Source organism: Lissotriton vulgaris, chromosome 6 (assembly GCF_964263255.1).
Source record: "Lissotriton vulgaris chromosome 6, aLisVul1.2, whole genome shotgun sequence".
NCBI lineage: Eukaryota > Metazoa > Chordata > Amphibia > Caudata > Salamandridae > Lissotriton > Lissotriton vulgaris.
Window position 1 is genome coordinate 930,940,253 of NC_141694.1, and position 27,057 is coordinate 930,967,309.

The 27,057-nt window shown below is 47.5% G+C and overlaps 1 protein-coding gene across 1 annotated transcript in view; it reads left to right on the forward strand.

Moving 5' to 3' along the window:
• The window catches only part of DZANK1 (double zinc ribbon and ankyrin repeat domains 1), a 1,079,146-nt gene that overhangs the window by 834,337 nt on the left and 217,752 nt on the right, over positions 1–27,057 (forward strand). Inside the window, exon 16 of the mRNA XM_086926915.1 lies at positions 7,061–7,151. Within this exon, the coding sequence (XP_086783041.1) occupies positions 7,061–7,151 (91 nt within the window). The remainder of the gene's footprint in view (positions 1–7,060; positions 7,152–27,057) is intronic.

The following is a 27,057-nucleotide window of genomic DNA, read 5'->3' on the forward strand; positions in this document are numbered from 1 at the left end:
CCTATAGTGCCAACGACTTTGTGGGGGCCTACCCACTCGGCCGGAACTTCTGGGTAGATGAGGGAAGTAGGATCAAGGCCCAGTCATCTACTCTTAGCCGTCTCCATTTCTTCCCTTTGTCGTAACACGTTTTCTGTCGCTGTTGTTGAGTTTCCAGGTGGGAATAGGCCAGGTCTCGCAATTTCCCCAATCTTGACTTCAGACCTTGAGCATACTCTAGGGTGCTAGACGTCTCTTCAGGCAGCTCATTTTCCCAGGCGTCTTTAGTCATTTCCATCAACGAGCGTGGTTGTCTCCCATATAATAGCTCAAAGGAGGATACTCCTAGGCTGCTCTGTCGTTGGCCTCGTATGACATATAAGGCCAGGGGCAATAGGTGGTCCCATTCGGCGCCGCTAACCTCCAGCATTTTCCGCAATGTTGTTTTGAGGGTACGGTTATACCTTTCCACAAGGCCGTCCGTTTGCGGATGGTAGGCCGAGGTGCGGATCTGGGTGATGTCGAGGTTTTTACATACTTCTCTCATCAGTTTGGAGACGAAGGGGGTGCCTTGATCCGTCAGGATTTCCTTCGGGAATCCTACTCGACTGAACACCTCGACCATCTTCTCGGCGACTTGTTTGGTGGTGGTGGCAGTTAGGGGGAAGGCCTCCGGAAATCTAGTCGCATAGTCGACCAGGACCAACACATGCTGATACCCCTTTCTCGTCTTTGGGAGGGGGCCAATGATGTCCATGCCAACCCTTTCGAATGGTTTCCCTATGATGGGAAGGGGTTGTAGGGGTACCTGCGGGGGCCGGGTCATGTTTTTCTTCTGACAGATGCTACATTCCTGACAGTACACAGCCGTGTCCTTGTATATGCCAGGCCAGTAGAAATGTCTTAGGATATTGTGAGTGGTCTTCTCCCCTCCCGTGTGTCCTGCTAACAAGTGGCTATGGGCAAAGAAGAGCACTTGACTACGGAAAGGCACGGGTACTAGCAGTTGGGCCGCCTCATTGGGATTTCCTTCCCTGTATAATAGGTCGTTTTTGATGGTAAACCTGGGAAACCTGTCTGGGTCATGCCCTTGTCCCTGATGGGCCTGCTCCCATGCATTCAAGAGAGAGGGGTCGTTTGACTGGGCATATCGGAAGCTCCGGTCTAATAACCACGGTTCCGGGGTGAGCATGGCCGGACAGGGGTCTAGGGAACCGTTCGTTGTACCAAGATGTCTATCTAGACGGTCTGTGTTGTTCCTAAGCAGCGACAGAAACCGGGGGTTGTCAGTGCCAATGATGAGGTCCTCTGGCAAAGAGGATAGCACTCCCACCCGCACTGTCTGGGTGTCCCCTTTTCTAATCTGTATCGGAATGTTGGCCACGGGGTAGGGGCGTACATCACCATGGACACACCTAATGCTTACCATTTGCCTGGGGATATACTGGGACAGAGTGACATGCTGGGGTTGAATCACTGACTGCCTACACCCTGAATCAAGTAAGGCAGAAATGGAGGTCCCGTTTACCCTGACACTTACTCTGTAGGTGCCTCCCATCTCGGCGGAGAATAGTACAGGTTTTGGAAGGTAGCCAACTTCCATAGGTTCGTCAGGGGGTCTTCGCTTGGGGCAGTGTCTAGCGATATGCCCCCAGTTCCCACAGTCAAAACACTGTGGCCCTGCATTACCGGGAACCATGGGTTGCCAGGGCCTAGGCCTGGGGAGTTCTCCTTGTCTTGGCGGTTTCTTCTCTGGTTTGGGGGGGGTCTCGGGGTCTTCTCCTGTTCCCAAGCTGGATTCCGGGGCTGGGCCCGGGCGAAAGAAGAGGCCATGTCGATGGCTTGAGCGGCCGTGAGGTTGTGGTGTTGCCTCAGCCACCTTTGGGTGGGGTAGGGGAGAGCCTCGAGATACTGCTCCAAGTAAATGCGGTCCATAATTTCCTCTTTGGAGCTTACCGTGGGAGTCAGCCACTTGTCAGCAGCCATTCGGAGACGCACGAACAAGGTTCGGGGGTTCTCCCCAGGGGCGCCTCTCTCCTTCCGGAACCGCAGGCGATACGCCTCCGCGTCCAAGCCCAGATGTTCCAGGATTACCTTCTTTACCTCCAGATACGACGTGTCTCCCGTGGGGTTAGCCACCTGGTAGGCGGCCTGTGCTTCCCCCACCAGGAGAGGGGCCAAAAAGAACGGCCATTTCACCACCGGCCATCCGCAGGCCCGGGCGGCGCGCTCAAAATTTAGGAGGAAAGCGTCCGGATCCTCCCCCGGCTGATACTTCTGGAGAGCTATGGCGGCGGACCCATGGGGAATGACTCTCTCAGTAGTGCTGCTGGACTGTACAGGATCCACCCAAGGAGCCGGGTTCCTCGCGGCCAATGCCTCCTTCAGCAAGTCACTGTTGGCTTGGGCTGCGGTCAGCTGCTGTTCGGCCACCCATCCTAGCCTTTCCTGTCCTTTTGCAAGTTGGTCGAGTACTGCTTCCATCTTCTGTTGGCAGACGGCTTCTATGCCCGCATTCTCCACCACTGTAAGCTTTTCAGGGAGTGCGGGATTCACAGTGAAGGGCAGCAGACGGGTTTTGGTGATTACGGGTTTTATTGCACTTAAAAGGTGATCGGAACAAGTCCTTCTTAATACGGGGGTCCTCCTGGGGGATCTGCTCCTCGACCTTCGCCTTCTTCGGTTCTCTAGCAGGGTCGTCCTCCGATGGCCTGTCAGGCTCCGTCGGGTCGGGGTTGCGTCGGGTTCCGTCTTGACCTCGCTTCCTCCCAGGTTTCAAAGAAAGAAAACAAACAAAAGGGCACTCGTGAGAGATGTGCTCGGCATTCCGCCGTATCAGGGAAAAGGGGGTGAGGACTCCACAAACCACGCGTGCTCCCGCTTTATGGTATCAGGGAAGTGGCGTGAATGGAAAGGATTGGTGCTTGTGAAGGGGGTGGGGATGTACCGGGACCCAGGGAAGTTTCACGGGACAGAATGACCTCCCTTGCGTCCCACCCAACCCCGGAGGCGGTTACGCACCTGTACTAGCCACGCACCTCCCCCGGGTGAGTGGCTGGGCGACACGTGGGGTCGTTGGCCTCCTGGCGTCTCCAGGTCCGTCAAGGCTCCTCGTCCGCTTCCTGTCGCTTCCTTCGTTGCACTCTCTCGTCGGTCTCCCTCTGCGTCCTCGCTCCAGGTGTACAAACACACCTCGTCCTTTCTCACTTCCTCTTTTGACGACGGACGTTCGGTTCGTGACTCCTCCCACTCAGCAGCTCCGGGGCAGTTAAAGGGCCAGTCACTATCATCCTCCTGTATCACGGAAAAGTCCTCTCCCGACCCTCGATAGTCCGACCGCTGCGGGATAGAAGAGGGGTTAGTGCAGTCATCGTTCTGAGACAGTCTCTCCTGTACATAGTCCGCACCCGGCACGGGGTGCCAGACCCCAGGCGCCCCGTTACATACATCTTCTTCTTCAAGTACTATACCTCTCTCAGTTGCTAAGTTGGGCAACATTGCACATGCAGCTACTATTTTGCAGCAAATTTCTGGGCGATATTGCAATGCTCCACCAGTCTTATGAAGTATGCGAAAACGGGATTTCATCACACCAAAAGTTCTTTCTATCACATTGCGGTTGAAATGTGAGCATGGTTATACTGCTGCTCTTTCCTGGTTGCTGGATTGAGATATGGTGTTAATATATAAGACCTCACTGCATAGGCACTATCACCTATGAGAAATGATAATGACAGATGAAATGCATAAATGACATGTGCCTACATTATAGAAGGATGTCTTTTGAATTAAAAATGTAAGTTTACCCAGCAAATATCCATCTCCAAATTCACCAGCAAGCAGTCGTGCATGGATGGCACTGTGTCTAAAAATGTAGGAGTCATGGGCGCTGCCAGGGTAACTTGCCACTAAGTCTGTGATAATAGTTTTTGCATTACAAATGGCTTGAATGTTAAGGGAATGGAAGCATTTCCTGTTGCGAAAAATGTATTCATTTTCAGAGGGTGGGCAAATGGGGACATGTGTGCCATCTACACAGCCAATCACATGTGGGAATTGAGCCATGTTATAGAAATCTAACTTCGTCTTCACCAAATCCTGCTGTGTACTGGGGAACTTAATTTGATGCCTTATTCTTTGTAACATGGCATTTAGAAAGGCATTAAAAAATCTGGAAAGTGAACTCTGGGAGACACCACCAGCAATAGCTATTACACCCTGAAATGACCCAGAAGCTAGGAGGTGCAGTGAGCACAATACCTGAACATGGGTTGGTATAGCTTGAGTCCTGCGTGTTTGCCTCTGCAATATTGGGTCCAGTTCATCTATTAAATCTAAAATTAAGTGAGCATTCAGCCTATACCTATCATATATTTCTGGTTCAGTCTGCCCTAGCAAAGTAATGCGCACTCTGAATATTCTCTCCTGTATCAGCCTTCTCCTCCATCCTGCTGCTGCTCTCAACCTCTGCCTGCGTGCCAAAAAGAAAAGTGCTGCCATTCTGGAAAAGATTTGGATGCTTTCTGAGGCCCCTTTATGCAGTCCTGATGAGTTTCACCTGTTTTGGACAAAGTTAGGAAGATTACCACCAGGTTTGACTTCTTCTAATTTTAAGAATTCCAATTTGCGATTTCTTAAGAAATTGCAAATTGCGAATTTTCATGCATAGCATTTTTTCGCAAAAATATGCGATTCGCAATTTGAGCGAGAAATTTAAGGAATTGCAAAGGCATTTGCGATTCCTAAAATTGCGAAAATGCACTTCTCAGTTGATGTATCCCAAATCAATGAATTGCATTCGCAAACGGCCGAATTTTGCGATTCGCACCGTTTGCGAATGCAATTCAGTTTGATGCATGTGGGCAATAGGGCGTAAAATTGTGTGGCCAGATTATTAACAGGATAATGTGCTGCATGGCTAAATACTTATAAGGTCCCGAAGGCAGGAACTATTGGCTATGGCAATGCTTGTTTTGTTTTGCAATAAAACCAATAAAAAGAATGTTCAAAGAAAACCAAAAAGTTATACATCCAAACAAACGTGGTACGATTTTCCAGAACTGATTGTTTACGTTTTTTTTTTTTGTTGCATATTTTACATAGCACGAACTCGACCCGAAGGTATTGGAGCGCTTTACATGAGCACCGTATTTACATTACACATTCAGGCACGGGGAGATTAAAGGCCAGATTCATCAAGCTTAATTGCGCTCGCAAAGGGCCAGATTCTGAGAATCTGGTCCTTTGCGAGTGCAATTTTTGCATTTGGGATTCATCATCCCAAATGCAAAAATCACTAATAAAGAATTCGCAAATTTGCGAGGATTAGCATTTAAGGAATCTCTATTAGAGATTCCTTAAATGCTATTCATGAAACATTTAAAAATTGCGAATTCGCAATTTAGAAGCGCTATTTACCACAAAGTCAAACCTCGTGGTAAATAGCGAAAACTTAGAAAAATGCATTTAAATGCATTTTTCTAAGTTGGATGTTACACACACACATGTCCTTTGGACATGTGTGTGCGCAACACCAATGTAGATTACATTTCAGGGGTGCTACAGGGTGTCCTTTGGACACCCCTGTCACCCTTGAAATCGATTCCTTATTATTGCTAATCGCAAATAAGGAACGACTCCCCATTCATTCCTATGGGCCAAAGGCCCATAGGAATGAATGGGGAGTCATTCCTTATTTGCGATTAGCAATTAGCTAATCGCAAATAAGGAATCAGTGGGAATCGCAAATTCAATTGCGATTCCTACATGAATCCCGTTTTGCGAGTCCTTAATAGCGAATCCTTAAAATTCGCTATTAAGGACTCGCAATTCCTTACCTTGATGAATCTGGCCACTAGTGATTTGCCCAGAATCACAGTAGCCACTGTAGTGTTATTTCTTCATCATATGTTTATTTTAGCCACTGAGGTTATCTTGCGATTCCTTTTGCTATTGGAAGCCTTTTATTGGAATACTTTCTCACTTAAAGGTACAGGACGCATTTTAGAAATTGATTTCACTACTATTCCTATTTAGACATACCTTCTGTAATGTTGAGCACTTTTACTTACCCTCGCATAGATGTTGTTTATTGGTGGCAACAAATCAAAGTATGTGGTCGCGTTTTCAAAGCCAAGATGTTTTCTAAGCAGCTGGCGTACATTGTGTGGATTGTGATATGTATAAATGATTGTTAACAAAAGAATAATTGTTCTGTGGCCCATCTCCTAACAATTTGCTCTGCAAAAGACAACAGGTAAGCAAGAGGGAAAAGGTACGCTATCAGCACTGAAGTGAAGTATCACTTTTGTGAACATCAGTAGTTCCACCACACAATGTTCATCCAACCTCCGCCTTGATTTTTTTACACTAATTCTTTAGCTGAGTGAAGTGTTATCTTTCACAGTTATCAGCTTCCTTAGTGCCAGTAATTACGTTTCTCAGTGTCTTGCTTTTTCTCTGTTACCTTCTGTTGTTGCACAGCTTATGAATTTTTGTTTGTTTTCATGATGGGAAAGAAAAGACTACTTAACTCAACAATAGTGCATTCCTCAAATGTACATTTCTCTGATTCACAATGCACCTAATCCCCCAGCCTGTCGGCTTTTTAAAGGTGGTTGTAGGTTTACTTGCATGTCTAAAAGGTTTTCCAAAATGGCTGCCAGGGTCAGCTTTAGGCCACTCATTCCATTATCATAACTGTGATTGATTTTTAAGGCACAGAGCTTCTATCTTAAAGCGAAGTGTTCTATATAAAAGAAAGTTACATTTTGCAAGTGCCCGGGGATCCTTCAAACTGATGGAAGTATTTGAAAGTTATTGGAGCTGAGAAAGTTAGCCGTCAATGCATAACTACACAATTCACGTGATTTTCTATCTTTTCCGTGTCTTTTGTTAAATGTTCTTTATTGTTTGCGCTTTTTTCCACTGGAGGTACTTTACAGTTGCTGAAAGGTTACACGTGTTGAGTAAGGCATGACAAAACTCATACAATAAATATGAATCAGATTTATCTCTACACTTGAAGTTGTGGCAGGTTTGTTCAATTATTATTTTACCTATAAATATTTTTATTTTGCAGAATGTAGTGACGGGCAAGCCAATGAAACTAACAGATGATCACTTCCTGAGCACTGTGACTGAAGGACGGTATGAGAGTCAGTCCAGTTTGGGTATGTTTTCCATTGGTGTTTTATTTACTTCAATACTTACTACTCTAAAGGACAGTTTGTTTAGCATGGAAACAAACACATATCAAATAAACAATGTATGTTGCATCATTCTAAAATATTTGAGAGTTTCAATTATTCCACCTGCATTGTTTAAGTTTAATAGCTGAATGAAATACAATTAAATAATGTATTTTGAAATGTGCTGAGATTTCATAATAATTATCGTTATTTTTAAATTTCTGAATTCACCAGAGACCATGAAACACCAAACCACTAATTTTTTATTCGTTTTTAGGTCGAGGACCGAAGGCAGCGCTTGCGCAGTCTCCGGGAGGAGATTTAATGATTTTGAGTTATTTTCAGTACGGGGGCTTGAACCCGCCTCTCTCCTCCATTGGCTGACCTTCCTAAACGGAGGCCAGCCATTGGAGGAGACAGGCGTCACTCCAATAAAGCCCTGTCTCTTTCGGATTCGGGCGTGTTTTTTTGCGTTCTTTCGACTGTGACGTCACCCGTCACTCAGAACGCCAAAACACGCCCCCGAATCCGAAAATGTTCGGACGTTTGCGGCCGACATTTTGTTTTTGTGAGCGCGAGCTTGGGGCGTCTGTTGTTCCCACTGCTTGTTTGATCCTGCTCCTGTGTTGAAGATGCAGCTCCCGCTCCTGTCTTGAAGATGCAGCTCTTGCACCTATGTGGGAGATGCAGGCCCTGTATTGTTGATGCAGCTCCTGTATTAAAGTTGCGGATGCAAGTCCTACACCTGTGTGTGAGCTGCGGCCCCTGTGTGTGAGCTGCGGCTCCTGTGTTGTTGTTACACTTTCTGTTCGTTTCTGAGTGGCCCAGCGTTCTTGATCTTCGACCCCTGCTCCTGTGCTTCGTGAGCTGCAGCTCGGGTTCCCGTGGGAGCGGGGCACCCCCGTGAGTGGCAGGCGCAGTGCTCCAGTGACAGGCTCTCTCCGGGTCCTTGGTCACGCCCGGCTCCCTCCCGTGTGCTCTCTGTGTCAGGCAGGAAGCTACCCTCCTTTATAAGCGGCGGGGCTGCCGTGTGTCAGGCTGCAGCCGTGCTCAGCATCCGAGCCCTGGAAAAACCCCAGGCCGGCCCCTGAGGGAGGGTGGGGGGAGCGCGGGAGGAGGGACGATCCTGGTCACACCTGCCTCGGTTGTCGTCTCTCGGTGCCTTCGGGGGTGGGCAGGGGGTCCCCGCCTCGGTTGTTGCCTCTTGGTGCCTTCGGGGGTGGGCAGGGGGTCCCCTGTGCTTCGGGGGAGGGTCCTCTGTGCCTTCGGGGGGTTGGCTGCTATGGGGTCCTCTGTGCCTCGGGGTTGGTGGAGGGGGGCAGACAAGTGGTCCACTGTGCCTTCTGGGGGTGGGCAGGGGGTCCTCTGTGCCTTCTGCTCTGTGCGTTCTGGGGTGGGCTGCTAGGGGGTCCTCTGTGCCTCGGGGTGGGTGGGGGGGGCAGACAAGTGGTCCACTGTGCCTTCTGGGGTGGGCAGGGCGTCCTCTGTGCCTTATGGGGTGGGCAGGCAGGGGGTCATCTGTGCCTTTTGCGGATGGGCAGGGGTTCTTCTGTGCATTCTGTGAGTGGGCTGGGGGTCTTCTGTGGCTTCTGTGGGTGGGCAGGCAGGCAGGGGATCATCTGTCCCTTCTTGGGGTGGGTAAGCGGTCCTATGTGCCCTCTGGGGAGGGCAGAGGGACAACCCTGACAGTCTAAGCTGCCTCCACGCTATCTCCTCAGCGTGTAACCTCCATTCGGAGCAGTACACGTGCGCTATTGGTACTAGGGGAGACTGCAGCCCACAACTGCAACGAGTTTCTGGAATCCACATACGAATTAATGCACTTATGTGTTTTTCTATTTTTGATATACAGTGTCATTTTTAATCCAAAGGGGCTTCCAAATATTAAGAAATTTGGAAATCGATAGCTGCTGATTAGAATACATGATAACATTATTAATTTCCGTGTACTCTACATAGCGCCACATACCGCTCTTCTGTCTCTTCTAGGCGCCGTAAATAACAGGCGCTATTGTTCGTCAGTTTCTAGGACTCATTTCGTCGACCCTATGTAAGGACTGAATGCCGGGACTGAGCTGCCGAGAGTCAACCCCGTGGCCTCCAGCACCCCTTAGCATTGATACCCAGCTCTGACAGCTCAGTTGACTAATGCATGCACTGCAGGGATCTTTTTCTGACTCCACTTCACAGGTCCGAATCCTGGCAGGACCGCTCTGCTTTTTATCTTTCCGAGGTAGACAAAATGTATACTATTTATGTGGATAACAATATACACCCACCCACCCGTTATCAGTCAATCATTCCACATATTACGATCAGAAGAAAGACATGTCGAAGTTACTGAAGGTGTTAGCCACATAAACGACGCGTTGCGTTTCCCAAACAACACATATTTGCCAAGTACATGCTTCACATTTATTAATTCTTCAGGCACGGGGCTGACACAGTTATTATTCACACAGCTCTGATGATGCACCTCACGCACGGGCTGACGCAGTTATTATTCACACAGCTCTGATGATGCACCTTAGGCACGGGGCTGACGCAGTTATTATTCACACAGCTCTGATGATGCACCTCAGGCACGGTCTGAAACAGTTATTATTCACACAGCTCTAATGATGCACCTCAGGCACGGGGCTGACGCAGTTATTATTCACACAGCTCTGATGATGCACCTCAGGCACGGGGCTGACACAGTTATTATTCACACAGCTCTGATGATGCACCTCAGGCACGGGGCTGACACAGTTATTATTCAAACAGCTCTGATGATGCACCTCAGGCAGGGGCTCACAGCTGTTATTATTCACACAGCTCTTATGATGCACCTCACGCATGGGGCTGACACAGTTATTATTCACACAGCTCTGATGATGTACCTCAGGCACGGGGCTGACACAGTTATTATTCACACAGCTCTGATGATGCACCTCAGGCACGGGGCTGACACAGTTATTATTCACACAGCTCTGATGATGCACCTCAGGCACGGGGCTGACACAGTTATTATTCAAACAGCTCTGATGATGCACCTCAGGCAGGGGCTCACAGCTGTTATTATTCACACAGCTCTTATGATGCACCTCACGCATGGGGCTGACACAGTTATTATTCACACAGCTCTGATGATGCACCTCAGGCAGGGGCTCACAGCTGTTATTATTCACACGGCTCTGATGATGCACCTCAGGCACGGGGCTGACACAGTCATTATTCACACAGCTCTGATGATGCACCTCAGGCAGGGGCTCACAGCTGTTAATATTCACACAGCTCTGATGATGCACCTCAGGCATGGGGCTGACGCAGCTATTATTCACACAGCTCTGATGATGCACCTCAGGCACGGGCTGACGCAGTTATTATTCACACAGCTCTGATGATGCACCTCAGGCAGGGGCTCACAGCTGTTATTATTCACATTGCTCTGATGATGCACCTGAGGCACGGGGCTGACGCAGTATATTATTCACACAGCTCTGATGATGCACCTCAGGCACTGGCTCACAGCTGTTATTATTCACACAGCTTTGATGCGCTCTCTAATACTCTTTACTAATAACTCTCTCCTACTCACTATCAACTTCTCACTCTACTACTTACTCTGTGTGTGGGTGCTAATGCAATAGGTCTCGCATATGCAAGCGATGAAGCTATTGGCAATGTAAATGACAATGCCATTTATTTATGATTTTAAAAAAAATCATGAGCAATGCCAATAGCTCTACCTTTAATGCTGCCGAGACCATTGCATTGTAAATGCTTGTTCTCATTGCAAGTATTTATTTGTATATTCTACATTTGAGTACATGTGATTTAAAGAGCAAAACATTTTATCTTCCGTATGCTTCAGTACTTTTAAACACCATGCATGGATCTAAAATGTAGACTCTTTCCGCCATTCTCGTGAATGACCTCATGAATTTATAATATAATGCTTATATCAAGCTCTGCCTCCTGAACCAGATTTTGTAGTCACGCTTGCCATCTAAATTTAGGTAATGTTTAGTCAGGATATGTCTTTTTTACCCATTAGCGTTATGTCCTTTTCTTATGAGATTTGCTTACCTCATCTGTTGAGAACAATTGTTACCACCTCTACCACAAGCAGTAATTTGAAACTCGATAAATAGACCACATGTAAAGGTGGGATTCATTTGTGAATCTTCCTGTAAAACATGGTTCATACACTGCTACACATTCATTCACATTGTTAAATGTGTGTAAAATATTCAAATGAATGTTTTAATTTGTTTATATGTTTAATTTATTACATGGTCTTAATTCTTTTCATTACACTGCAAGTCCAGTGTTCTCAGAATGCTGGAACAAAATTACTTGGTATGGGCATTTTTTTACTTTGCCGCTGCCCATAGCAAGTCTCAGAGTAAGTATTTCTTTTCTGGGATCTATTCATATTACCAATGCACTGAAAAAGTATGACTATCCCACAACAGGCCACTAACTGTTGTTAGACTGCCAACTGTGTTGTGGTTGCGGCGTCTACGCAGCCTGCATGCCCTAGAACTGCGGTACCTTGCATGGTCCTGCGGTTCTTGGGGCTCAGAAGATGCCACATGAAGCTAGTAGCTGAAATAGCATTTACAACGTGGGCTTAACTATGTGTTCCATTTAAATGCAGGTGGATCAATTCTTGCCTTAACCAAGAATATGCCTTAACCACGCATATGCATGGTTAAGGCAGGCAGCGCTGTAGATGCAGAGCGGATGGGCAGGAAGGGGACCAGGAATGATTAGGACAGGAAGGATCGGAACACGCCTTGGTAGGTAGGGCTAGGGTTTGGGGGAGTTGGGGTAGTTTTTAGGGCTGGGGGCCTGTTTTAGGGCTCAGGGTGGGGGTCCGAGGTCAGGGTAGTTTTCAGTGCTTGGGGGATTTTACCACTCATATACCTTTACCAATCATGCCTTTACAACAAAATCAATTGTTAAGGCATGCGTGGAAAAGACACTTTCGTTGTTAAGACCACATTTTTAAGGCATGCGTGGGTTAGAGAGCCGTTGTTCCATCATACAACCAGCCAGTAGCTGTAGGCTGTTAATTTCACTCACCTTTGGCGCATTCCCTCATACCTAGGCTCCAAGCTGTTGCCCCTTGCTCCTCTAGCTCAAAAATGGCAATCATCTATCTTAAGGTTTGCTGCTGCTTTTTAAATTGGGGCAGTTTTGAACTTGTAAGGACACGCTGTATTAATGTTTTGCCAGGTAAAGAAGACTACATGGATTTGTGCTTGCCTGGGCAATGTTTGTTTTAATATCAGGGAAATCAACAGTAAAAACCGGACCAGGCGAGCATATAATAAACCCACAGACAGGCCAAAAAATGAACCGCATACTGACCTGTCAGACCAGGCCTTCGGGCACTGCCTGATTGCCATATCAGCCAGTCTGACCCATCCTCGCTCCTGAAGAGTCTACTATCAATTAAAATTAAATAATCTTTATTCGATTTAAAATATAAATCATAAAAGCACAATTTTCGTCACGTATAATTACAAGCAGTGCATCGCATACGTATAGATTAATTTACAGGTGAAATAAAAATCATGTATTGAAAACCAGGTTCATATTCGACTGTGTTTTCCTAGATTTGATCACACATTTCAAAAACATTGCTACAGGGCTATTAAACATTTTGTACTGTGAAAGTTGTAAGTTTAAAAATGCTGGGCAACATTGTCTCAAGACTAAAATCTTTAGAATAGGAACAATCCATCTTTTTCTAGTTTAAAATTTGCAAAAAAGAAGAATGTGCATTGTAGACTGTTGAGACAAATCGTCGCATGGGCATGTGCCCAAGGTTTTAGACCAGTCATCCATGACTGGGAAACTTGTAAGTCTATGAAAAATCCCAGGCCAAAATGGGTCAGCAATATCCTGTTGTAAGCGCTGTTACATACACGAGATACGGCTGGATGCCACAACTTGACATTAACAATTGATTTTCCAGGACTGTGGGCTTGACTATTTCTTTTGCAAGTTTGATTGTCTCTAGGTGCGTTAGGCAGTTTGCTTTCAGGGTTTTTCTTGAGATTAATATAATGCTATCCAGATTTGCAAAGTATTCGAGGCGCCCGAAATCTGACGTACATTTTTAATATAGTTTAACCAGGGAATACAGGACATCCTATAGAGCTTCAAACAGTCATGTTTAATATATTGGTTGAGACTGGTGGGTGTTGTTGCCCATATTTTGAGCCATAATAGAATCGGTTGAATCTTAATTAAGTAAAATATGTATGGGATCCCTAGCTCTGCATTGCAAATGTAGGTAGCAGTGCTATTGGGGACTGCCAATCAATATGTCACAAAGGCATTCTCAATTAATTGCAGGGGCCGGGAGTCAGCATAGCCCCAGATGCCCGACCCGTACATGGCAGTTGAGACACACTTAGCTTTGTAAATTTGCATTAATTTCGTGACCGGCCTTCTGCCCAATTTTCTAGCGAAATCGGCTAGGGCAGCGGTGGCTTTAGAAAATAGCATTTCCTAATTGAAACAGCATGTGCCGAGGGAGGAGCTACGACACCAACCAAGATGGCCGCATAGTCTCCCGGCTCCGCTGACCTCCGTCCTTCGCTCTATTATCCTGTTGCTTATCCTGCTTACCTGCACCGGATCCGTGTGTGTGATCCGACCCGCATTCCAGGGGTGCAATCCCGGAGTTTCTCCGCCGTTGTGGAGCGAAGCTACGTTGAGTGTCGCATTGAGGCCTAATCCAGCAGGGAAGCCGGGGTCTCGAGTGCTGGCTCTGCCGGGTCCGAGTTGAATAACAACGGACTGCTGAATGTGGTTGGGTCCGGCCTCTGGAGCACTCGGACTTTTTTGATTGTTTCGCTACCATCAGCTGCCTGGTGCCCACAGTAGGTGAGGTGACGAGTGACGCACGGTGCTGTGTGGGGGGGGTTCCTGACCGGGGGCTCGGCATTCACATCGCCGATTCCCCCGGGTCGGCGCCTCGCTGCGTACTACTGCTCGCTAACCGTCAGTCCCTCATGGCTTACTCCTGCTCCGCCTAATTTTGCCCCGGAGAAGGCGCCGCTCCGTGGGGACCACCATGTTGGAGGATGAAAGGCATCTAGCGGAGCAGGCTCGAACTGGCCCGTCTCTGCGAACGGTGCTGGAGGCACTCATGGCACTTAAGGGGACTATTGAAGTCCAGACTTGCAGTTTGTTGTCTGCGACGGATGGACTCACAAGCCTGAGACCGGATCCTGACTCGACACCCGCGACCCGGCTGCCAGCCCGCTTTTCAATAGACGTTTCGGAGACGTATCTTGACCCGGCGCTGGAAGCAGAGTTTGCCCATATTGTATTGGATCTACCTGAATGTACTGTGCCTGGTCACCCAATGGAACCGTTGGAACCCCCGATTGTGTATCCCTCGGAACATTTACATGTCGTCCCCATTTTGGAACTTTCCACTTTCTATCCTTTGCTGTTTCGGACCGTGTCGACTCCCCTCCCCTGTCGGTCCTTCAAGATGGCGGATGGGGTAAAGCTTGGCTTCGAAGGCAGGGAGGGGCAACATTGGTACCAGCCATCTGCATCGGGACCTGTCGTTCTTTTCTCATCTGTGTACTCCTGTTTTGTAGACTTTTGCAGTATTTTGTGGACAAGGCTTTCCTTAATTGACGACTTCAGTGAATTTGATCGACGGGGCCAGGGCTGAGATTTTTATCTGGGTCTCTCATTGTGGCACTATGTTTAACGGGATTGTTTTTATTGACCTAACGGAGTCCGGGGCGGGGCTGGCTATGACGGGGGAAGGAGACCGGGAGTCCGTAGAAATATGCCCTCCTCCGCTTTCCCTCATCGAGTGGGGTTCTTTGCCTTTTCTTCTCTCTCCCTTTCTTCTATATTTCGGGTTCTGGTTACTGGGCGACAGGCACGCTGCGAGGGGGGTGGCCGTAGTCATCAGCAGGGGTGCAGGGTGGGGGGGTGGGGGGATGGGTGTTCGTTATTATTTTTGTTCTATGGCCTCTTTTTCCTTCTCTTCTCTTCCCTTGTCTTTTCTTCTTTTTCCTTTTCCGGGTTAGTGTAGTGGGTTCGGCTTTCTTACATCCTTGTTTCTACATCTGTACCTTGCCCCCTTTTTTGAGGTGTTGGTGCTATGGGGCGGACGATAATGATGGCGTAGACGAACAAAAATGTGCTAGCTTATCCTGAGGCCGTATGTCTTAACGCCGTTGATTTACATTATAGCGAGAATATTTTGGACACGTTGTTCTTTTGCTCGCCCCCCTTTGTGATCCGAGACACTGTACGATACCGGATCCTTTCTACTTACTATTGTAAAATGAAAACCTCCTATCCTGTTTTCGAATTGAACTGCTTTTGCAACTGATGCGCTTTGTGGATGGGGTTCCTATGCTCCCCAGGGAGGCGGGTTCGAAGTTGGATTATAATAACGTACTGAAACGCTAGCGGCCAGCCCTGGGGGTTGTAGGCCCTTGTCTGTATTTGATTGCAAATGTTAAATAAAGGTTTTCACAAAAAAAAAAAAAAAAAAAGAAACAAACAGCATGTGCCCAGGTCCCTCTCTGATCAAAATGAATACCCAGGTAGGGAAATCTGCTAATACACTCAACCTTGATATTATTAATAAAAGAAATTCGGCATTTAACACTGTTCCACATTTCATAATAAACATTTTTGATGTGTTTACTTGCAGACCCAAATTTTTCATAAATGTAGCAAAACTGGTCACTACTCTTTTTAACCCTAATTGGGTATGTGACATTAAAACAGCGTCATCTGCATACAATAATGCAGGAATTCCTGGCATTGGCTGACTAAAACTTGGCAGAGGCCATTGATATATAAGGTAAAAAGAAAGGGGGCAAGGACATATCCTGGTCTCACCGCTTTACTTATTGGAAATTTAACAGTGCACTCTCCCATGGTTCCATAACAGACCCTAGAACAAGTGTCTCGGTATAGCTGCCTCATGAAGTTTATGAGTGGTATTTCCACTCCCATATCCTCAAGGATACTCCAGAGTTTGTCTTGTCTAACACAGTCAAATACGGAGCTATGGTCCACAAGGCCACGAACAACTTCCCCTGCATGGCCCGCGTGTATTTACCCGTCAATAAATTTAGCTTTAGACCTTGTTCTATCGTGCCTAAACACTGGCGGAAGCCATATTGTAGCTCAGAAATCACTCCAGCGTCTCCTGCCCTTTGACTGCATTCTATTTAATAAAATATGTCCTGTCTCTATGAGAAGGGAATCTAAAAGAGAAATTGGTCGATAGCCTGTAGGGATATTGCGGTCGCCCTTCTTAGGTCTCGCCTGAGCCAGCGCGCATGCGCTGCCTTGCAAGGCTTCTAGTAAGCACTTTCAACTCTGAGCACACGCTCGTGCGTGTGCTCTTCTGTTGTTGCTCACACGCTATTGGCCTTTGCGTGCGTCTTTCTAAGAAAGACAGCACGCAACTGGCTGAAGGCGAGTGCATGTCCCGCCTTCTCTCTCCCCTGGCCTAGGGAGCTCAGGAGTGAGCAGCAGCGGGGTCGGGTGCCAGATGCATACCTCGCATTCCTTGCAGTGCGCGCGCTCCGCACTTGTTTTCTTTACTTTTGTTTATTACCCGCAAATGAAATATTTATGTGTTCTAGGTTCACAATACAAATTGTAAGATGAAATAAATCAATAGGAAACGAACTCCGTGCTGAGGGTCTCTCCGTACACGCAAACCGAGCAATAATTTTAATAATCCAGATGAAACATACCCCTTGATGAAATGCAAGTTCACAATTCGAATTTTGTTACAATCCATTACCATACCTGGATTTAGGAATTTGAACATGTGGCAAGAGAAACACACACAGTAACATTTTGTATTGAAACAAAAAATAGTAACTCAGACCAACATACATTATTAGACTTCTCTAACCAAATCCAAGTTACAATTTGAATTAAATGGAATTGAAATAGTTCAGTACAACAAGATTAAAGGTCGATAAGTCAGCAGAAACCTTTAAAACAGTGATCTACGAAGTGCGCAGCATGGATTGCATTCTGGCAGTGAACGCACGCTGGCTGAAATAAAGGCTTTAGAACCCCTCTCCTGCAGATATATGGTCTGTTCCTTGGTGGTTCAAGGCCGATTCCTTAAAGGTGTCAACATTCCTCTTCTTAGACTCCTTAAAGGTAAAAACTTGATTTTAAAGCCTTCCTTGTGCTGTACTACCGCCCTACCATTTACCTTGTAAATCAAGTGGTGCAACGGTGCCTGCCCCCCGCAGGCACCGTTGCACCACTCATGTTCCCCGGGCAGGGACGCTGATGCCACTGGAGCATGACGACATACAGACCCTGAGGACAACGAGTAATTTTTTGACCAAGTACTTTAAAAAAACTAAAAAAAAACTTTTTTGTTTGTTTAGTGTGTAGTTGCCCGTAATGCCGCCGTACAGATCAAGCACTTGAAACCATATCAGACAATCAACGATTCATCATAGCAACCTTGAAACACTTTCCGAAGATAAATAAAATGACAAATAAAATCTAAACATTTTTCCTAAGTGATTTCCAGAATTAATTTAACAGAACTGCATAAATTAGAAAACAAGCATTTACAATGCAATAGGTCAATCAATTAATCAATCAGTGTACTTATAAAGCGCGCTACTTGCCCGTGAGGGTCTCAAAGCGCTGAGGGGGGGCTGCTACTGCTCGAAGAACAAGGTCTTGAGGAGTCTTCTGAAGGTGAGCTGGTCTTGGGTCCGCCGTAGGTGTGTGGGGAGGGAGTTCCAAGTCTTGGCGGCGAGGAAGGAGAAAGATCTGCCGCCGGAGATCGTGCGGTGGATGCGGGGGACTGCGGCAAGGGCGAGGTTGGCGGAGCGGAGCTGGCGGGTGGGGTTGTAGAAGCTGAGTCGGTCGTTGAGGTAGGCTGGTCCGGTGTTGTAGAGGGCCTTGTGTGCGTGGGTGAGGAGCTTGAAAGTGATCCTCTTTTCGATGGGGAGCCAGTGAAGATCTCTCAGGTGGGGGGTGATGTGGTTGCGGCGGGGGATGTTGAGGATCAGTCGGGCGGAGGCATTTTGAATGCGTTGTAGTCGTCGTAGGTGTTTGGCTGGGATGCCTACGTAGAGTGTGTTTCCGTAGTCTAGCCTGCCTGGGTCAAAGTCCTTCTTGTTTCGGTCAGGATCCACTTGTAGATCCTGCGGAGCATTCAGAGGGTGTTGTAGCAGGCGGAGGAGACGGCGTTGACCTGCTTCGCCATGGTGAGGGAGGAGTCGAGGATGATTCCCAGGTTGCGAGCGTGGTCGGTGGGGATAGGTTCTGTTCCTAGCGTGGTAAGCCACCAGGAGTCATCCCAGGCTGAGGGTGTGGGTCCGAGGATGAGGACCTCCGTCTTGTCCGTGTTCAGCTTCAGTCGGCTGTTCCTCATCCATTCAGCGACAGCTTTCAATCCCTCGTGGAGGTTCGTTTTGGCGGTGGTCGGGTCCTTGGTGAGGGAGAGGATCAGCTGGGTGTCATCGGCGTAGGAGATGATGTTGAGGTGGTGTCGGCGGACGACCTGTGCGAGGGGGGCCATGTAGACATTGAACAGCGTCGGGCTGAAGGATGATCCCTGGGGTACGCAGTAGATGATATCGGTGGCTTTGGAGCGGAAAGGGGGGGGCATATGCTCTGTGTTCTACCGGAGAGGAAGGAAGTGAACCAGTCCAGGGCTTTTCCCTGGATTCCAGCTTCTTGGAGGCGTTCCTTTAGTGTGCGGTGGTAGACTGTGTCAAATGCGGCTGATAGGTCCAGGAGGATGAGGGCCGATGTTTCTCGGTTGTCTAGTTGAGTCCTGATGTCGTCTGTGGCTACGATGAGGGCTGTCTCGGTACTGTATTTTCTTCGGAATCCAGACTGGGACGGGTCTAGGATGCTGTTGTCTTCGAGGTAGTGGGTCAGCTGTGCGTTGATGACTTTCTCAATGACCTTTGACGGGAATGGGAGCAGTGAGATGGGCCGGAAGTTCTTGAGGTCCTGGGATCCGCTTTGGGTTTCTTCAGGAGGGTGTTGATTTGGGGGTGTTTCCAGCTTTCCGGGAAGGTGGCAGTCTCGAGGGAGATGTTGATGATCTTCCGCAGTTGGGGGGCGATGGCAGTGTCAGCTTTGTTGAAGATGTGTTGTGGGTACGGGTCTGACGGTGATCCGGAGTGGATGGAGTTCATGATCTTGCGTGTCTCGTGGTCGTTGGTCCAGGAGGTTAAGAGGTTGCCGTGGGTGGTGTTCGCTGGGGTGGTGGAGTTCCGTATGGTGGGGGCGGTTGTGTTGTCGAAGCTGGCGTGGATGTCGGCGATTTTCTGGTAGAAGAAGGCGGCCAGTGAGTCGCACAGTTCTTGAGAGGGTGGAATGTCGTTGGTGTTGGTCCTGGGGTTGGAGAGTTCCTTCACGATGCTGAAGAGCTCTTTGCTGTCGTGTGCTTGGTTTTCCAGGCAGCTCTTGAAGGATGATCTTTTGGCCAGTCTTATGAGGTGGTGATGTTTGCGGGAGGTGTCCTTGTGGGCTACGTGGCTGTCTGGTGTTCGTTCATGTAGCCATTTCTTCTCCAGTTTTCGGCACGTCCGTTTGGCGGTCTGGAGCTCTTCGGTGGCTTTCTTTCTGGTGTGGCTGTTGGGTGGTTTCTTGAGTGGGGCGAGGGTGTTGGCACAGTGGTTGATCCAATGGCTGAGGTTGCGTGCGGCGGCGTCTGGGTCCGTGGTGTCTGTGGGTGGATTCTGCGCGAGGGAGGTGGTCAGCTGGTCCTTGGTGACTTTACTCCAGCCCCGGCGGGCCAGCTGTTTGGTGCAGTGGTGTGTGGTTGGCTTCTTGTAGGTGAAGTGGACGCATCGGTGATCGGTCCAGTGGAGTTCAGTGGTGTGGTTGAAGGTGACATATGGGCTTGTGGAGAAGATAGGGTCAAGCGTGTGGCCGGCGGCGTGTGTTGGATCGGTGATGAGTTGTCTGAGGCCGAGGTTGACGATCAGGATGGTGGAGTTGGTGTTGTTGCTGTTCTTGAGGTGGAAGTTCAGGTCCCCGAGGATGATGTAATCCGTGGAGGCGAGTGCGTGGGTGCTGGCGAGGTCGGCGATGGAGTCGCTGAATTGAGGATGGGGTCCGGGTGGTCTGTAGATGAGTGTTCCTCTGAGGGTGGGTGTTTGGGTCAGTGTGGATCTGGAAGTGCAGGTGTTCGGTGGTATTAAGGGTGTCGTCTGAGTGGGAGGAGACTTTGAGGGGGGACTTGTGTACGATGACAATTCTTCCTCCAGTCCTGTTGGTGCGGTCTCTGCGGTTGATCTTGTAGCTGTCCGGGATGGCAATGACGATGTCGGGTGCCGAGGAGTCGTTCCACCAGGACTCGGTCAGGAAGGCCACGTCAGGGGCGGAGGTGTCGAGCAGGTCCCAGAGCTCAATGGCGTGTTTGCATGCTGAGCGGGTGTTGAGGAGTATACAGCAAAGGTGGTTGGCTCCGGTCCTGGGAGGTTTGGTGGCTCTGAAGCAGGTGAAGCTGCAGGTGCGGCAGGAGAATGGGCCGTGGGTGCGTTTTGGGGTGGCCTGGAAGCAGCGGTGGTCTCGGCCGGTGTTGAGAGGGTGGAGGGCGCTGGTGTCGTAGAGATGTCTGGTGTTGCAGCAGTTGCGGGTACCAGGGGTCTTGGCGCTGGGCGCGGTCCTGGCGCGGACGGGCTTGCCTCTGGCACGCCCGCTGCATGCGTCCGCGGCGCCTCCACGCGGCGTCCTCCATATAAGGCTAAGTGGGAGGGAGGAGCAGCAGTGGGGCGGCGAATGGGCGGCGGAAACGGATCACAGAAGGAAAAAGGGCGGGCCGCAGGGGAGCAGCAGCGGGGACGGGAAAATAGAGCGGTGGGGGTAAAGAAGAAAAGGGGGCGCTGGGAGAAGTCAGGAAAATACAATTATGGGAAGAAAAATACAATCAGCAATCAGTGGCAGCAAAACAGAGCAAGCAGGACAGAGTCAGGAAGATTACACCAGCAGCGAACTCACGGCAGTGGAAGACAGCACGGGGGCGTCACTAGCGCACAGGAGGGGCCGTGGGGAGCGACCTGGCCTGCGAGCAAGGTCGAGGGTCTCACATTTACCCAAGTTTGAGCTATTAACATTGCAACTAACAATGCCTTTTATTTTTGTTTTCGTTTTAAAAACATAAATAAAAGGCATTGTCATTAAAATGCCACTAACTTAAACTCGCGTAACTGGGAGACCTATTGCATTGCAAATGCTTGTTAAAAATTGGGACCAAGATAGATTCAGACCAGGATTGAATGAAGCTATCGTAGCAACATGCTATCAAAACCTGGGTTAGTAAAGGGACCCAGAGAGATAGATTCGATTTGTACAGATCGACAGGAACTCCATCTGGACCAGGAGCTTTACCTCCTCTACTAGCGTTTATAGCGCAGGTCACTTCATCGAATGGAAAGAGATTTGGTAGTTCTAACTCTGGGGGGGGGGGGGTGGTCTTGATGCAGCCGATAATACTGCCTGCTCTTCGTCATTGTACAGTGCGGTGAAGTGATCCACCCATTGGTCCTCACTAATGGTAAACTCTATTGATGGTAAATCCCTGGGTCTTAGAAAAGGTGCGTTGACTGCCTTCCAAAAGCTTGTATTGTTTCTAAGTAAAGAGGCTTTGTGCAGGGCCCGCCATGATTCATCAATCAGGCCATCCTTATTTTCTTTTAATGCACGTCTATATGCCCTTCTGGCTGTCCTAATTTCCAAATGTTTTCTGTTAGGTTTATGCAGGGCTAATTTCAGATGTGTATGGGCTTTTGTACATTTAGAGCCAAACCTTCCCTGCTTCTTGACTTGGCGTTTTTTAGTTTCCACGAATAAACTCTTCTTGACCTCTGAAGTAATAAGTCTGAAAGAATTCAAGACTTATGCATCAGAAGCAGACTCATTAAGACAGACTAATTTGCATATAGCTGTCTCTGAACTGGGGTGGCGAAGTGAGCTAAAGAACGATGATGGATTCAACCCAGATCTGTGACTGGAGGTGAGTGTCTGAAAAGTTTCAGCGCTCCGTCCATCATCTCCTTGTGTCAGCATTTGTGTATATGTCAAAACAAAATCTGATGGAATGAATGACCTCCAATGATAAGGGAAGTGTGATCCTTTGGAATCTAAGTTTGAGGAACAAGGATAGCTAGTATAAAGAAGTGCCCTCTTTAAAACTATTGTAATTAAGCACAGTACAGTAAAAAATAACCATTGATTTTGTTGTAGGGTTTAGCAACATCAGGGTGCTGATACCATCTAAGCCAGCTGCTATCACTAGGTGGTCGGGCAAGGAAAGTGGAATAGGCCAGGAACCTTGCCAAAGTAGGAAGTCTACCTTAGTTGGGACAAGGATTAGTGTGCTTTGCATGTGGTAATGTAGGTGCATGGAAGCAGACTGTTTGAGTAGTTTAGCAAGGTCCATATTGTCAAGCTGAGTTGCCTTCGGAATGAGAATAGGAACCACCACTGTCAGGATTGTTGGAAAGACACCAAGAGGTTTCAAAATGTTTAACATTCTGTGGTAGAGCACAGAATGCAGGATTCTGAAGATTATTTTTCAACAATAATTGTGAAATCATTCAGAGGTCCTGCATGTGATGGACAAGGTTTCAAATGATTTGATTACCAAAGAAAAGAATCTAAAGATGGCTGGAGGTCAAAAAGTTGTGCTGAGCCTTGTGGAACAATATGGCGGCTTAGTGTGTGTTGGACCTGGCCCTTTGTGCATAGTTGTTTCCAACATTTTTGCCTTCCTCCTTTATTTTTTCTGACCTGCTTTTGTTGCCTTTAGGACTCTGGATACTTTACCACTGCTGATCAGTGCTAAAGTGAATGTGCTCTCTTCTGTAAACGTGATATGATTGGTCTACACCAGTTTGGCATATTTAAAGTACCTCTAAGTACCTTGTACAGTGGTATCCTACATACCCCGGGCCTGTAAATTAAATGCTACTAGTGGGCCTGCAGCGCTGCTTACGGCACCCTCAGAAGTAGCCTTTCAAAACCTGTCTCAGGCCTCTGCCACTGCAGGGCCTGCATGCACAGTTTACTGCCACAATAACTTGGCAGTTAAATTTACTTGCCAAGCCTGAAACTCCCCCTTTACTACATGTAGGTCACTCCTAAGGTAGGCCCTAGGTAGCCCCATGGACAGGGTGCTGTGTAGGTAAAAGGTAGGATATGTGCCTTTGTTGTGTGGCATGTCCTGTTAGTGACAAACAGCCTATTTGGTGTCACACTAATGTGAGGCTGCTCCTCTCATATGTCTGCATTGGGAATTCCCTGATATGTGTTTCAGTGGTAATTTTTAACCTGAAAGGAGTGGCCTAGCTATGTTTGGTATGTTTGGAATAGTGGTTATAAATTCTGCTTATTGATGAGAGCGGATTTGTTATTACTATTTTAGAAATGCCACCTTTAGAAGTGGGCATTTCTATGTGCTTATGACTCTTTGCAGCCTTACTCCAATCAACGTCTGGTTTAGACCGAAGGGGCCTGTTTTGAGCATTCACTCTAGCAGTCACAAAGGGAGCGGAGGTGTGCCTGGCATATCCTGATGGGTCTTTCTGACCTAGAGTGGTGGGAGGAGTTGTCACCTGCACCTGAATTGGGCTGTGCCTGCTGTTCACAGTGCTGTCTCCACCCCCTGTAGTGTGTCTGGAGCAAGGGCTGGGATTGAGTTGAGGTGTTGTACACGACTAAAGTTTGTTTGAAGTTACCTCCAGAACAAATACATTTTAAGTATAAGTACACGGCTCTGACCCCTTGTTTGTAGACACTGTGTGCAACTTGTAACCAGATGCTGCTGGCTCTACATACTGCACCAGAGGATTGCTGTGCTGCCAGGAAAACCACCACTTGGACTTTTCTTTGTGGTGCTGACCTGCTGGAAGGACTGCCTTTTGCCTGCAAAGGACCCTGGTGTGCTGGTCTGCCTACTTACTTCCTGCTTGTGCCCCCGAGTGTTCTCTAAGGAGTGCTGGTATGTCCCTTGTCCCTGCTAGTACATTGTGTGGTGAGCGCTGATGGAGGTTCTTATTCTGTCCTGGGAGGATCCCTGTAGCGCGGTGTATTGCTCCTGTATTTCTTGGTGAAGTTAGAGCGAGGTGAACGCTGTTCCTGGCTCCCCAAGAGCATCCTGTCTCGTACTTTGACTGCACCCCTCCTCCTTCTGTCCAAAAGTTGGCTTGCGATGTGCACTGCCTGGGTGAGAAAGGACCGTCCAGTTGCAACGCTTCTATTGCAGACCCTGGAGTGGCTGTCTAAAATCCCCATCCAGTGGGGTCTCTGCTGCGGGGAAGCTGCCGTAGTGGAGGCACAAGTCGAAGGCCAGACACCGGTTACTGTAACCCCGTTGACCGCCTACTGGGCAGAGGAACCCGAATCAGCCCTGGAGGAGTGTGGGGTTGTCCAGCGCTTCCTTTGCGGGCAACTGTGTGTCGCCTGAGGAGAGAGATCTCCGCTTCATGGTGGCCTGAGGGTCCGGGCACGTGGCCAAGTCTGTTCCCTACCACTACATTGCCCCTTCTTTTCTGAGGTTAAAAGGTACGGTGTGTTGGACAGCTGCACCACACGCTTGCGGGCAGCTACATTTGGGCACACTACGAGTGAAGGGCAGCAAGTTCATGTAACTTGTCCTAAACTGCTTCATATTTATGCCCTGATGTGAAGATGTATGTCGTTTTATGCCCTGTAATGACAGGATAACGAGTAACATTTCAGGATCTGCATATTACATACAATTATGGTGTTTTTATGATGTGTGCATGTACGTCTTTACGTTATTGCACTAACTGTGATGTTAGGACAGTTGCCTAGTTGGTAAAATGATTTATGATGTTTGGTCTATCTGTTATATACAATATATGAGATATTTTTATATAATATTGTGTGGAGTCTCATTTGTGGTGTATCTATTGTGTCACTGGTGTGTGTGTGTGTTGTGCAAACGCTTTAAACATTGCCTCTGGGATAAGCCTGATTGCTCTGCCAAGCTACCAAGAGGGTGAGCAGGGCTTATCTGGAGTATGTAACTCCCTTACCCTGACTAGAGTGGTGGGTTCTTCCTGGCTTAGGTGCATAACCTAGCCAACTAGAAACTCCATTTCCAACAATGTGGAAGGCCCTGAGTGGCTAAAGACATTTAACCTTATTGTTGAGATTTTAGTTTGGCGTATGATAGCAAATTTGTTACCAAGATTTTTGATAACTATGTATGTTGTGCTAGAGGGCAAACATTAAGTAAACTCAGTATGCTTCTTGTAGTGTTTTGTTAGGTTTGCTTCGGATATTTTGGATACAAAGAAAGGCTTTTGGCTGACATGTGGCATCTCTGTAGTATTGGAAATGGCTTAGGTATGTGTTTTTGTATTTGGGAGGATATTCCCCGCCTCATTTCTTCAGAACCCAGCATTATTTTGTATTGGAGGGTTTAATTATTTTACTGAGGAAAACTTGTGGCCTGTTATGATGGTCTTGAGTCGCTGGAGTGGATCAAAGACACCAAATACAAGCCAGACTTAACATGAGTCAATTGGAAGGGGTGGCTTATATTTTTGAGAGTAGGGCTGTTTCCTAAAAGTAATAATCAGGTTTTGAAGGATTAGATGTTTCCAGGGCATCAACTGAATTAACAGTCTGAAGATAGATTAAAAGATTTGAGGTTTTACCCGGATGGCAAAGTCTTCAAGCAAGGTGATATGGACAGAATTGGCAACAGCTTTCTTTCCAGAATTTTCAGAGATGAGGCCAAAGGTATGATTAACATGTGTTTCAAATAAGAACTGAGTTTCTGATTTTATTGTGTTGGTCCCACCATATAATCATGTCTCATACTGCTATGGTGTAGGAAGATGGCAAATCAGGTTGTGCTGTGTACTTGGCTTCATCGGTCAGTTTTCCAGAAGGATGTTGCATCATTTGTAACTTCAGTAGAATCTTTGCATACGCAAGTGTTTGGAGGAGGGTAGGTAATAATGTTAAGCATGTTTTGGAAGAGTGAGGAGCCGATGATGATGGCAACTCTACCATTTTGGGTTTTGCTAATTGGACAAGCAGAATGTTGAAGATTGTGTGGGACTAGGACAGTTGGGGGTAAAGGTTGAGGTTTTCAGAAGAGAGCATGTTTGTTGGACCCATTAAATTCTTACTGTATGTATTTTATGTGGTAGGCAGTTTAGCTCAACTTTATGCTACAGCCTGTACCATGTTGCAATCTTGTATCTGAAACAAGGTTTCTATTCCTTGTAAAGATGGTTGACTTTGGGATAGGAGTCTCATAGGAGGTTGAGTGACTGGACTAGGGCAAGAAATCTATTTGTTGCTTTATTATCTTTCTCTGTGGTTACTTGGTGTTGTACTAGGAGAGCAGTGAGGTAGAGGTGCAAACAGTCACAATAAAATATGTATTCTCTTCCTTCAGTATTGATTTAATCTTCAATTATTGAAGTAGGTCACTATAGCCGACATTGGGCTTTGGTGATCACTGTTGTTCTTAGCAGTTAAATTAAGTAATGGAGCTCTAGTCAAATATAATTTGTATGGTAATCTTGCATCAGGATGTTGCCCCAAAATCTCCGCTTCACATTGTAGGCGGCCACCTGCCATCTCAGTAACAAATTATCTATTTTTTTAATGTAATATGCAATTTGTGCAGAAAGAATGTATAGCTTCCTTTGTGGACACAGATGCTTAATCCATAGCACCTCAGAATCATTGTGCAGATATTGTGTGTGGAAGGTGATCTTGACCGTGCTAAGCCTTATGAGTGTGTGTGCCTGTGACACTGGCCACAGGCCACAAACTGTCACTACTATGATTAGAAGCAAACAGTTTTCACTAAATGGAGCCTCTTCTGAAGCAGTAGATC